This window comes from Castanea sativa, chromosome 7 (genome assembly GCF_040712315.1).
Source record: "Castanea sativa cultivar Marrone di Chiusa Pesio chromosome 7, ASM4071231v1".
NCBI classification, from domain to species: domain Eukaryota; kingdom Viridiplantae; phylum Streptophyta; class Magnoliopsida; order Fagales; family Fagaceae; genus Castanea; species Castanea sativa.
Genome location: NC_134019.1, coordinates 46,668,034 through 46,682,789, shown reverse-complemented (window position 1 = coordinate 46,682,789; position 14,756 = coordinate 46,668,034). Strand labels below are relative to the sequence as shown.

The 14,756-nt window shown below is 32.9% G+C and overlaps 2 protein-coding genes across 2 annotated transcripts; both read left to right on the top strand.

The window, feature by feature from the left end:
* The first annotated feature begins 786 nt into the window (after window positions 1-786).
* LOC142643682 (toll/interleukin-1 receptor-like protein) lies at window positions 787-6,310 on the top strand. Its single transcript, XM_075818388.1, has 2 exons — window positions 787-1,427; window positions 5,221-6,310. Exons 1-2 carry the CDS (start codon window positions 841-843, stop codon window positions 5,450-5,452), a joined length of 819 nt encoding a protein of 272 aa, XP_075674503.1. The 5' UTR covers window positions 787-840; the 3' UTR covers window positions 5,453-6,310.
* A 2,008-nt stretch (window positions 6,311-8,318) lies between these two features.
* LOC142644579 (protein DJ-1 homolog B-like) lies at window positions 8,319-8,708 on the top strand. Its single transcript, XM_075819158.1, has 2 exons — window positions 8,319-8,480; window positions 8,622-8,708. Exons 1-2 carry the CDS (start codon window positions 8,319-8,321, stop codon window positions 8,706-8,708), a joined length of 249 nt encoding a protein of 82 aa, XP_075675273.1.
* Window positions 8,709-14,756: the final 6,048 nt, after the last annotated feature.

Below are 14,756 nucleotides of genomic sequence, written 5' to 3'. Positions count from 1 at the left end.
ATGGTTAGAGGCTTTTCTATTTTTTTTTTAGTAAAAGTTAATAATTTGTATAAATTATAATTTGGGATTAATATATTTTTCAATCACAAAAAAATCTAGGGGTGCGATGAGTGTTAAGCATTTATGGTGAAAAGTAATGCTACAACCACAAACTATTTTATAACATTTTTACAAACGGTTGATGTGACCAACTTTTTATTGGTTTTCATCTAGGTCCACCATTAATATCAATTTTTCATTTACCAATAATTACTCACCACATCAGCAGTTTGTAATTTTTTTTGTAAAATAGTTTGTATCTCTAGCATTATTCTTGTGGTGAAATAATTTTATGTGATATGAGTAGTTGCTCAGAGGCTAATGTTTTTTAAATTTTATGTGATGTGAGTAGTTTTTTTTTATTGGAACCGTTGGTATTTTTTTTTTTTTATTAATAGGAGCCATGGGTGGGTAGCCTTTCTTTCTTATTTTTGTTTAGAAACGTGGGGTAGTGGGGCTGGGAAGTGGGAAGTGTGAGGGTAGTGAGAAAATTTTAATTGATTTACTATCTTAACCTTATTTCTCTTTTTAAAGAATAAGAATAGATTATATAAATTAAAGGTATTTTTTACAGTAAAAAAAACAATAACTTTTCAAATCATCTTAATATATGCAGAAGAATAAATAAATGCAACATTATTCCATTTACTATTCCACAAAAAAAAAAGAAAAAAAGAAAAGAAAAGAAGGCTGTTTCCTCGTTTTGTGAAAGTAGGACCTAACTCTTCCGGTTTTCAAACCATATGCTAGCTAGTTGCAACCACGTGCACAAAGTAAAAAATTCACACTACTTTCGAAAACATGCACAAGACAGAAAAGAGGAAGAGAAATCCAAAAAAAAAGACAACCAATTTTTGCTGCTTTGCTGTTTGTGTTTTGGCCGGCGCAAGTGTATTACCTCAATTCGGTCTGTGTGTTGCAACCATGGCTCCTTCCTTTGCTCCATCCTCATCAACATACGAATATGAGGTTTTCGTTAGTTTTCGTGGGGCAGATAACCGCACAGGATTCACCAGCCATCTCTTTGCCGCTTTTGACCGCAAAACGATTCATGCCTATAAAGATGACATAAACCTCCCTAGAGGGGCAAAGATTGGGCCTGAGCTGTTAAAGGCAATTGAGACATCAAGGATTGCAGTTGTGGTGTTCTCAAAAGAGTATGCTACTTCATACTGGTGTTTGGATGAGTTGGTGAAGATCATGGAATGCAAAAGGGTGTTCAATGAAAGGGTGCTCCCTATTTTCTACCATGTGTCTCAACCCGAGGTGCTAGAACAGAAGGGGAATTTTGCCGAGCTCCCAAATGGCCCTGAAGACAAGATGAACAGTTGGAGAGCTGCACTGACGGAGGCCGCAAACTTGGCAGGCTTGCATTTGGAACCAAATCGGTAAATATTATATCTACATTTTATTTTTCTTTTACTAAGAAAAAAAAACTCTTGTTAATGTTCCAAATAAACTAGTTGGTAGCTTGGTATTTTTAAGATATTCGAACTTCAAATTTCTCTCTTGAATATACTATTAGAATACTTTTTCCTACAGTAAAGCTGCTTTTTGTAAAAGTATGGAACAACAAAACAAATGGGTAGTGGAAGACTAGAAAACTAGACCCAATCCATGTGTTTTTCTTTGATAAACAACCCTTCGTGTTTTCATGATGCCAATTTCCGATTATCTTCCTTCATCATAAAATTCATATCGCCATACAATTGCTACCACGTGCACAGAGTCATTCACCGCACTTTCTTGCACAAGACAGGAAAAAAAAAAAAAAAGGAATAGAGAGAGCTAAAAACCAGAGCGAGGAGAAGAAAAAGAGAAATCCTAAAGAAAACTAGTTCTTTCTTGTTTGCCCTTGAGTTTAGGCCAGAGAGAGAGGAGAAGAAGAAGAGAAATCCTAAAGAAACAACTAGTTCTTTCTTGTTTGCCCTTGAGTTTAGGCCAGCGCACTGTTTTTTACCTCCATTAGGTCTTTGTCTTTGCAATCATGACTCCTGCCTTTGCTCCATCCTCATCGACCTCAGTATTGAGTTATGAGTACGAGGTCTTCGTTAGTTTTTGTGGGGAAGATACCCGCACAAGCTTTACTTGCCATCTCTTAGCCGCTTTAGATCGTAAAAAGATTTGTGCGTGTAGAGGGGAATTTAATCAAGCCGAACTGAAGAAGGCAATTGAGACATCAAGGATGGCAGTTGTGGTGTTCTCGAAAAGCTATGCTACTTCAGATCGGTGCCTAGATGAGCTGGCGAAAATCATGGAATGCAATAGGGTGCTAAATCAAAGGGTATTTCCTATTTTCTATGATGTGTCTCCATCACAGGTGCGAGAACAAAAGGGAAATTTTGAAGACGCTGCAAACTTGGCAGGTTTTCATTTGAAAGCAAATCGGTAATATAATATGTACATATATGTTTTTTTTTTTTTTTTTAAATATCTATAGTCTATGATATATAAAAAACTAAATTTATTTGATTTTTGTTTGTCATAATAATAGTGTTATATACTTATATATGCTTTTAAGACTTCACAATTTATTCTTGTATGATGTTGAACTCTTTTGTGACAAATTTATAATAAATGTCTATTAATAAGCTTCATAAAAATTATAATAAATGTCTATTAATAATTACCATAATTATTAAATTTCATATTTAGACTAAAATAAAATAAAATATTCTAAAAATATTATTTTGTTAAACTTTCTCCTGAATTGCATAGATTCTTAATTAGTAATATACTTTTGGTTAACCTTCTGAAATTTTGTCTCATTAGTTTTGGAGGCCTCATAATTTTTCACACCATTATTTTAATATATATATATATATATATGTGTGTGTGTGTGCGCGCGCGCGTGTGTATTAAATTTAAATTCTATCATATATTTTTAAACATAGAATATGTAGTTTCATAAAGGGTTGTCCATGAGTTAGGTCGGATCAGGTTTGGGCTCAACTTGCACCCAACCAGAGTTGATCGGGTGGAGGATATCTCAACTCATTGCCAACCGAAGAGATTGATCAGATCGGGCCTTCAATGGGTGGTAGTCTGTTTGGTCCACATCGTAGAGGCAAAAATTGGCTAAAAAAATCAATGAGATTTCCTTGGATTTGATAAGGTCTTGCTAGGTTTGGCAAATCTCACTAGAAAACTCTTGTTCAATTCGGTTCTGGTTTTCCGGATTTTGGGGGTGGAGATCTGCAACTAACTCCCCGGAGTAGTCAGGTCAAATGGCGGTTGGCTCGGGTTTGGTCGGTTTTGGTCAGTTTTTCGGGTGGGTTGGATAGCCTTAGTTTCATATACAAAAATAATAATAAAAAATTCCCAATGCAAGAATTTATAGTTTTATATATAAACAAAATCATAACAAATACCTATCAATAACTATCATAATTATCATATTTCATATTTAGACATGATTACTTACTAGTTTTGTTACTTTTGTACAATTTTAAGTACAAATACATCATTAGCAATTATCATTCAATATTTTTTTTTAATTACCATTTTTTTTCTTTTGAGGAAACTTACCACATTGATAAAATGGCATCAGAAGATGAGTTTCTCTCTAGATTAGGTGCTGTTAGCACCAAACCATAGGCTTCTGTAGAACCAATGTTCCTCCTTAGTGGGTGCTTGGGTGGGAATTGTTTCTCTTCACGTGGTATCGTAGGAAGGAGAAGGCTTTGCCTGATTACGTATAAGTTAGAGTGTGGTGTGTTCATATAAAGATATTGGCAGCAAGGTAGTGATAGATGATTTTGAGCAAAAATGGCCTCCTAATGTAGTAGAAGATGGACAGATTGCAAAGAGAAGAGCAGCGTTGCGTGAAGGCTCATAAAAATATGGGAGATTTATATGTGATGGTTGGTTAATTTCTAGTCCTATAGGCATCCATGAATTGCCTATGCTCGAATTGCCTTGGGCTTAGGACCCACGTACAGTTCACGGGCTCACACGGATATATAATGAGAAATAAAGATCCCTTGATTGTATTCTTGATGGTGATGAGGTCAAATGAATTATCTTGAAAGAGTTCAGTGTGGGTGCAATATGCAAACATATTTGTGTTTCCATGTAGAAACAGAGGTGGTAGCTTGGCTCCTTTTCTGGAAAAATGAATTCAATCTCTCAATAAGAAGCTTTACTCAAAATCACATTGATATGGTGGTAAACTCGAGAGTTGATAACACTTAGCATTCCACTAGATTTTATGAAATCCCTAAAACTACCAACTAAGAACATCATAGGCGTTGCTCTTAACCTCCGTCAACAATAAATCCTTCATGGGTTTGAATAGAAGATTTTAACGAAATTACAATGACAGGGAGACAAGCAAGGATGGATATGGATTGATTGGAAAGATAACTAAAATGGTTTCTAGACATTCTAGAGTGTTGTGGATTCAGAGACTTAGGTATTGTAGGGCTGCCTTTTATCTAATGTAACAATAGATTAGATGATCATAGAGTACAAGTCTGTATGGATAAAGGGGTTGCGATTGGGGATGGGGTGCTTTGATTTCTATCGGCACAAGTTCACCACTTAGATAACACGTACTGCTTCTAATCACAAATTGTTGTGAATGTGTTTGGATGATGAGAATATTCGGTTCTATAGTAGTTGATTTCCTTTTCAATTCAAAGCCAATATTTTTTAGTTTTATGTTTTTACTATTTATATTGTAAACATCCATATTTTCATATTGATATTATAATCTTGAATTTTTTTTTAATTTTTAATTTATCAAGATTTTTCTATAATTTGATATTATCAAATTTTAAAACAAACATATTACCTTTGTATGTATATTAAATTTTAATTAAAATATAATTTAATTTGCTATTTTACATAGAAAGTAAAAAACACTACCAAGAAAATAAATATACTTAAATGTATTGAATATTTAATTAATTGGGTTTTCATAATATATTAAGAAATTTTAAAACTACAATCAAATCATTTTTTTATAAAAAAAATGGTTATTATCTATAGCTGTTACTTTGAATTTGTTGGTTGATTGCCATGGAAATACTGTTAATCAATTAAATTTCAATGAATAACTTATAAGATTTTTGCATTTCATTCTATTTTCATGGCTTATTTCCTCTTGTTGTATGATCTGTTGGCTCACTAACTTCTATTCTTTAAAAAATATAACTGTGGTTACACTTCCAATTGCAGGCCAGAGTCAGAGTTTATAGAGGAAATTGTTGAGAACATTGTGAAAAAACTAAATGAGGAATCATCTACCGCTCCATCCCTTCGTCAGAATGATGCTCCTGCTCAACACTCTTCAGCTACCATCCCGCACAATGATGCTTCATCTGGTCAAAATACCACTATTATTAATGCTATTGCTGACTGGACTCGTTTTTTTTTTTTTTTTCCTCATTTTTTTCCATACCTAACTTAAAGACTTTTCAACTTGATGGTATAAAATAGACTTTTTTTTCCCGTGCAAAGAATTATTCAAGTCCCTTTCGCTTTCAGTTTGTTTTTGTTACATACAAAAGTCTTCGTCTCTTTCACACGTTGCGTGCGGTAGGAGTCAGTGGTCCCGTTTTCAAGCTGAGTTGTTCGTCTTCAACTGGTCCTAACAAGTCGAATCGTCCCTTCACCGCTGTTTCCAAGTAAGGATTGCAAGTGCAAATCCTCGTAGAGTAGATTCACCCCCTTTTGTTTCCCTGCTTTATTCATCTTCGCTGGCTTTCCTTATCTCTCTTTCTTGTCTCTCTGTGGGTCCAACGTTGTAATCTTCTTTATCTTTTTTTCTTCTTCTGTTTTTCGTCTTTTCCATTCTGTGCTTATCGCCATTGCTCACTGTCATCTTCTTTTCCTTCGCTTCCTGAAACATTGCTATCCTCCTCTGTCTGTCTTACTCTGTTTTTTCATCTGTCCTTTTGTGTCGCCTTGATCAGTGTTTACATTTACCAGGTTTTTTTTTTTTCTTTTTGGAATTGTTTTTTGGCCATTGCTATAGCATTAATAGTGGTATTTTGACCTATCTTTCTTATGGAGCAAATTTTAGGTTCAGAGGGGGCCAGTGCAACAGCAAATACCTATTCTCTCTTTTATTAGCTCAAGAAAGATAGGTTCAGGGGATCACAATTGGTCAGCCTGACATTTGTTAAAAGAACTTGTAATTCTTGAGTATGATTGCAACACTTAATTGGTGTTTGGTTTTGGTCAGATATGCAACGCTTCTGTCTTTTATCGTTGTACTGGTACATTGGTAACTTTAGTAGATGTTAAAAAAAATAGCTCATTTGCTGGCATGTGAGTGCTTGGTATTCTAATTAATCATTCAGACAAAGTTAAAACCAGCTCTCTCTACAAAATTAGCAAATTGGGCATCTATTGCAGCAAGAAGGAGATCTGGATTATTCAACTTAATTTTTTTCTCAACAAAAATATTGAATAAATTAAAGAGGAAAAAAAAGTAGTAGCTAGGTCATATTCTGTGTTCATAACAATATATATTATCATTTCAATAGAAAGCTAGAGTTAAAATAATAAAAAAATAATAATAATAATAAAATCAAACTACGGACCAAATTGTTGGTAAGTTTTTAGGGGAAATTACACTTTTTCACCCTAAATTATACCTTAGATTACACTTTGCATCCTAAACTATTTGATTGCACGGTTTACACTCTAAACTATGACATTTGTTACACTTTGCACCTCAAAGTTAGTTTTATTGTTAAGTTAGATGGAAATTTGTAACGCATGACTTGCACATAATTTTTGCTTAAGTGACACATAGTTTAAAGACAAAAACACCCTCTTTCCAATCAATTAAAAACAAAATCTCTCTCATGTGCGTAGCATCTCCTCCTCCCCAAATCAATATCTGTCTAAATTCCCAACAGCTCTCATGCGTCAACTCCTCTCCTTTTTCTCATTGTTCAGTTGCTCCACTAAGTAAAATAATACTAAGCTGCAAAAAAATGGAAAAAGAGAAAACTATTTAAAACATGAAGTCCAGATACAGTTTGGGGAATAATATAAGGTAGACAAGACTAATAAGAGCTTTTAAAAAAATATGTCAAGATTGAATCCATTCAATTTTTTATTTTAATATTGATTATTATAGATTTTTACTGTGTTATATGTATGCTTTGACCCATCACTAAAGAAAGCCATACATATATCTCATATGGTAGGCCCGGACTGGTTTTTTTTTTTTTTTTCCAAATGTTGGTTGTATGTGTTTGCATTAATTATCTCTCAGATTTTATTATAATTTTCTGTATTCAAAACAAACAAAAATACGTCAAGATGATGACCATCATGTTTTAGAGTAGCAATTGAAGAATTTCAAAAGAAGAGAAGAGCTGTTGGTAGAGAGAGAGGGGAAGAGCTGTTGCTGGGCACGCGTGAGAACTATTGGGGATTTAGGGTTAGACAAAATTTGTTTTAGGGAGGAGAAGATGCTAGGACGTGAGAGAGAGCTTTTTGTTTTTAATTGATTGGAAAGAGGGTGTTTTTGTGTTTAAACTATGTGTCACCTAAGTAAAAATCACATGCAAGTCATGTGTTATAAATTTTCATTTAACTTAATAGTAAAACTAACTTTAGGGTGTAAAGTGTAACAAAGGTTATAGTTTATGGTGCAAAACGTGCAATCGAATAGTCTAGGGTGCAAAGTGTAATTTTTCCAAGTTTTTAGACTCAAAGTTGAGCTCAAACTAACTTACAACCCCAAATTTCAAAACTAAATCCAATCAATGAATCAATCTATATATATTTAAAATTGAAGCGTAGTATTTATTGTTGCTACGCCTCCGTTAAGCCACATCAATGTCATGTCGTTATTTATTTTCTTTCTTTATTTTTTATTTTTTGATTTACTTAGGCGAAACTACACAATTAGTCTCTGAAGTTTGCCATGTGTACGCAAATAGAATAATGATTTGACTTTTTTTTTTTAATGATGTGGCATATTTTTAATTAAAAAATTAAAAAAAATAGTTTTCACATGAAATTGAAATCATATTGACTCGCATAACCACTGAACTGCTGTCGACGGTGGCCTCTTGCTTCCTAGCAACGCTTCCTTCTTGGCCACTTTTGTGTCTTCGTGCTAGCACAGCCACCAATACCTCGCCCTCGCCGCTCCTCCTCCTCTTATTGAAAACCCTCTCAGGTATTGCTGTATTTTGTCTTCGCTGGTGTGTTGTCATGTTGGGTGGGTGTTCAATGCTTAGGAGCGCTTCCATTTATTGCTTGCATCTTTCTTTTTAAAATCTTGTTAGGAAAAATGTTTTTGACGAATTATGAGCACTTGCATTTGCTTTTTGTTTCAGATTCTTGTACCTATTGCTAATGGCACTGAGGAAATGGAAGCTGTGATGATCATTGATATTCTTCGACGAGCGAAAGCAAATGTTGTGGTGGCCTCTGTTGAGGATAAACTAGAAATTCTTGCTTCTCATAACGTAAAACTAGTGGCAGATGTGCTCCTTGATGAGGCTGCTAATCTTTCATATAATCTAATGTCTTGCTAGTAAGTTGGGGGATTTAGCTTCTAATTGGCGATAAACAATTGTTTAGCATAACTACATTCTGCATATTTGTAGGGTGGACTTGGTGGTGCCCAAGCATTTGCAAATTCTGAAAAACTGATGAACCTGCTAAAGCAGCAGAGGGAATCAGTGAATTTTTAATTTGGTACCAGTGAATTTTTTCTAATGTGTAAATTTAGTTTGTAATTTTTTAATTAAAAACATGCCGCATTATTAAAAAAAAAGTCAAGTCATTATTTCGTTAGCCGCATAAGTAATACCGTTAACAGTAATTAGTAAAATGACCAATACAACTCAATTTTAAAACTTAAGGAACTAATTGTGCTCGCTTCAAACTTAAGGGACCAATTGCGCGCACAGGGTAACTTAAGGGACCAATATTGTAGTTTCGCCTAATATTTATTGAGCCTCTCCTTAAATTCAAGTGTTACTCGATCTCTAATTCTACCATGTATCTCTCAATTAACCTAAACTTTTCACATGCCGCTACTATATGGAATTCTGACAGTCATTAATAGATAACAACCTCCTCACTTGTCTTTTTTTTTTCTTTATAAATTTTCAATTGTTCTCTCCACAAATTGATTGGTATGGCCTTCAATGGGATAATTTCTTGAGTGTTTTTCTCATTTTTTCAGTCATGACTCAAGTTCGTCAGCCAAAACCCAATCAAATTAGTGCAAGAGACAAAGCTTGCAGACGAAATTGAAGGACGTGAGAGGTGCCTTACCAAGGTGTATGAACTCAAAAATGAGTTTTTTTTATTTGTATTATTCTTATTCTATACTACTATTTAAGGGGTTTCTCCTATTTGGGAATCTCATTTTTTTGTTCAAAAATGTCCATACACCCTTATGTTTAAGTACAAACAAAATAGGTATTAAAACTTAGAGATATGGGTCCTAAAAAAGCAATAAATATTATAAATATTCATAAGAATGCCTTAAAATTCAAGTTACAATAATATAGACATTATACTTATATTTAGATTAATGTAACATTTTACATGTGTTCCATAGAATGGTGATGTACATTTTTTTTTAATATTCTTGCATATGTTCAAATTAGTTGATTGATTATGGAATATTAAAAAAAAAACCCTTTTAATAACATTTTCTCCATTTATATAAAATAATATTATAATTATATAATTTAAATCATTTATTGAATTACGTTATACACACACACATTATTACTATACATTTTTATTGAATACAAAATATATTATATGTCCTATTACATAAAACTTATAAATATGGAAATTATTTTTAAATAACACACGCACTATTTAATTTATAGTTTTACATTATATTTTTATATAAATAATTATATTACATTTTTCCACACGCATCACATGAGTTTGCGCTAGAATTTACTATTTATAAAAAAATAATTTTTTTTAAAAAACCTCCATACTCTATAAAAGTTACATAAACTAAAAATTGAAATCCAAAATTTTCTCTTAAATGCATCTATCCAAGTGAATCATAAAAGAACTAAGAGCGAGTTTAATAACATTAATTTTAGTTCTAACAAACATGACTATTGATAAAAGTGAATTTGGAAAAATGAGGAAGAGAGGATGCATCTATTGATCCTTATTCTTTTAAGTTTAACCACATTGCTCCTCAACTCTTGGCTCTTCACGTTGTATATAAACAACTTGTTAATAGAGAGCTTAATAACATTATTTTTAGTTCCAACAAACATGTCTATTGATAAAAGTGAACTTGGAAAAATGAGGAAGAGAGGATGCATCTACTGATCATTATTATTTTAAGTTTAACCACATTGCACCTCAACTCTTGGCTCTTCACATTGTATATAAACAACTTGTGGCAGTGTACCAAGGACAGACCCGGGGGGGCCCGGCTGGTCCCCCTGGTCCAATTTCTTTTTTAGTAATTTTCTATTTTATTTTTGTATTTTCGCCCCTGCTTGCTAGTCAGTTGATTGTAGCAATTTTTTTTTTTTTGAGAGAAAGAGTTTCAACATGTGGCGTCTGCTCCTGATGATAGCTCTTTATCATCAGACCAAGACACCAATCAGTTTTTGGTGTAGGCGAGGATTGAATCCCAGATTTGTTATACAACCATTAGAGACTTTACCAGCTGAGCTAACTAGAACCCACTTGATTGTAGCAAGTTGTTAAAAATAAAATACAATATTTTATTAAGATTATATATCTTCCTTCAATTAAAAAACTCAAATTCTCCATCTTCCTTATTATTTTAATGAATTGTTTATATTATTTTAAATGAAGTGATAAAAAAATAGAACATTTGATATCGAGTATATTGTAAAGTGAGGTAGTAAAATAGATAAAGTAGCTTTTTGAGGTACTAAAAGGCAAAAGCTAAAATTTTTAGCATCACCACTGTAAATTCTCTAACTTAAAAAAATAAAAATAAAAATAAAATCCTAGCCAGCCTAGTATTAAAAAAAAACATTATTTTGTTTTTGTTTTTGTCTTTGTTGGTAGATGATTGCATCTTAATGTATTTAGAAACAACAATTTTGTGTATTTATAATTTTTTTAATAATATATGAATGTCTATTTGAATTTGTTTTTCTTTATACTCCGGTCCCCGCTAGTTTAAAATCTTGGGTCCGTCCCTGTAATGTACTATCATGATTTCTACTAGACAAGACTTGTCACTTTGGTAAGTTGCAAGAGGTAAGAAATTATCACTGATGATAAAACTCTTCAAAATTTCTTGATCCAAATAGGTTTAACCCAATCCCTTAAGAGTCAAAAATCAAATACATCTTTGGAAGCTTGAGTAGCATAACAAAGGACTCCATTGAAAGCTAATAACTTGCAATCGAACATTTCCATTGAAAGCTCATATGTCTATTGCTGTTATATCTTTATCATTTTCTTCAATACGTTCTGCCATTCAATTCAAAGCCCCATTACAGACAATATCAAAACAAGTTATGGAATAACTAGGAAAGATTACTTGGAAAGAACAGCTCAATTTCCTCCCAGCAGCATTTTCATTTTCTTCATCATTATTACTATCCATAACACATATATGACACTCAACATATTCTTAAGCAAACTGCCTTGTACTTCTGGAAGGACACATCAAATACTAGTGAATACTAGCTCTTTGAACTCATTAGTCATTTATCCAATGCTACTATTATAGACATGAATATCATTGCCAAATATAGATTTGGGAAGTATTAGCCCATCATAGGCATCTTCAATATCAACAATTCTGCAGCAAGTGTGTTGTAATATTTTACTGTCAAATCGCCATTGTTTACATTAAAAGCAAAGTATTCAGACCTTGAGTTTTTTTTTTCAATGATGAATACCCACTTAGATATTTGTATATCATTACATTATGGACCTTGACAAAGTTTGAATCACGAATCATTCTAAATCAACTTTTGCAAACCCTTTGGATAAGGCTTTCATCCAATGGTCTTGCTAATATTTCAAGGATGACATCTTGATCCAAACAACAATATGTGAGAATTTGATTCCTTTTCCATGCTTAGCTCCACCTCTAAAATTTTCTGAAAAACTGCAAATTGGGCACACATTAAAAAATGAGTTACACACAAAAGAAGAAGAAGAAGAAGATTTTAGTGCGTCCATAAATAGAAATTTCCAAATAAACTTTATTCTATCCTCCCTATGATTGGATCATAAAAACCATTTATTTACAAGAATTTTTTTAATAATTATAATATATTATTTGAATATATAGGTTGTATACCTATAGTTGTTTTTGCAATAATTACGATAAATACATAATAGTTTTTACAATTTCACTCTCAAGAGATAGCACAATTTATTGAAGATCACGTATTATGAAATAGAAGTCATTACTTTGAATCTCTCGTTCCCCATTCGCCTTGCCAAAACTTATTAATCAAAAAAAAAAAGATTAGTTCATATATCATTGTCATGGAAAAATAAAATAATTGGATATGCCTTGTCCCTCTATATAATGACATCAAATTTTTTCCCTTTACAAAGTTTTAATATCTCATGTTACAATTAGTGTTTTATGTGATGTGATGTGGAGTTGATTTGCTCCTAGAAAACATGACTCTAAAAGTGTACAATATGATGAACCTTTTTTTTGGTTTTTTATATAAACGATAGCAATGTGATAAACTTGTGTAGCTTAATATTGATTTACAAAGATCAAACTTATTCATGATTCATGATATGGTGGTAGCAAAGACTAAAGAGTATTAAACATTTCATTATTCTTTATGACTGAATATATACTTGAATTGTAAAGAGTTTTATAGCTCAACTATAAATTTTTGAGTTCATATTTCTCCTCTCAACTATTCATATATGACTTGACAGTCTCAATATAATTAAATAGAATACCAATTGGATAACCAAACAAACCACCAACAACTTTTTCACAAGAAACAAAAGATATGACTCCCTCCTTTGCCTTGTATTCTTTTCTAGATAGACTCCATGTGTACATAAATGTTTCTGGGAGAGGTATCTTATGGGAAAGAAATAATCATACGGATCTAACCGTAAGTCAGTAACACACCTCAAACAATTGTGACTTAAAAAGTTCAATCCTAGCATTTATACAGAGATGCAAATGTAATATTTAGTGTCAAAAATATATCATTACTCCTTAATGGGTGCTTGCTAACCTAATCTTTTGGTCCCTCTACTTTCAAAGGTGACGGAAAGCTCAGCAATAATGGTGCCCGTGCTAACACTATCATAATTAAATATGTCGCCTTAAATAATTTGTGCATTACGTCACCTCTTGATGAAGTTATTCATGAATAATACTAATTTATAATCAAATTTTACCACAAAAATTTTACAAATTGACACGTTAGTCAACATAAATAATGTCACATCAATAAATTATACATAAATTTATTACCATTTTTATAGCAAAATTACAATTTTAACTCTATAATTTTAAAAATAACAAATTAAAATCTTGAAATTTGAAAAGAAAATAAATAAAATCTGTAAGTGCACAAGTGCACCTGGCCCCAAGAACAGTTATGGGCCCAGGCCCAATGAGCCTTAAACAATATGAATTTGTAGAGTGTGGGTTTGAAACCCAGGTTAGAAGTGTGTGGGGATTAAATGACAAACTAAAGATGGCAAGTACTTGGAAACAACAAGAAATATTGTAAATCGGTCTCCTCGGATGTAAGCCGAGAACTGTTCTTATATTATATCTTTCTCTTTGTCTTTTTTCTTTTAGGTTACAAAAAGTCCCTCCTGTTTCTGTTCCAGGTTTCTCCTTAAATACTCCTCTTTTTAATACTTTGTACACGTGTTGCCCCAACTCCTCCCTTAGCCTAGATATTTCTTTTCTTAGTGCCTTTGAACAGTAACTAGAAGTTTCCCTTCCACTGTTCAAGTGTCACTTCCCCATTAATGCGGCCAGGGTGGTAGGTGCAGGGTCTTTAATGTGGAGGTAGCAGCCTTTATCTTTGACATTTTTCAACATCGGTGCTTCTAGGACATTCAAGGGTTCACCCCCTTTAACCATTGGTTTTGTCCGTGTCCTTTCCTAACCTTTACCATGAAGTCCCGAGTTCTTCGGTGTCAGTCCGAAGGGAAAAATCATCCTCGGCTGGATCCTCGGACCCTTGGCATATGGGTCGACCCATAGTACTAACAAGTCCTAAACCCAAGCGCAGGTCGGCCTTCCTTAGCATGACCCAACGGCCCATATTCCCATCAAGGTCTTTTTACTCCCCACAAAATCCATAGTCTATTTTAATTAAACTCCAAACACAAAGTGGTTATACTTAAATGAACTAAGATTTAATTGGTTACTTTTTGAAATATTTAATTTAATTCATTACTTCTAAAATTATACTCCTATCGATTAAATTTTTTTTTTTTTTTAATACAAGATAGAATTCTACTCTAACCTAATCTAAGTGTATATGTGTATGAAACTCCCTCCTGGAGACTTAAACCCTGGCCCTTTTCCCCCACACTCCACAAGCACTTATACTTATGGAGTGACCATCGCACCAAGGGTGTGAGGTGGTCGTATCGATTAATTTGTTAGTCCCTAAGATTTAAACGGTATATTTTCCCTTTTTTTTTTTTCCTTATATTGGCTTCAAAACATTAATACATTAGTGTGTATAGTTGAATTTGTATTATCCATACCATCAAACATCACTTAAGTTTGTAATTAGGTGTATTAC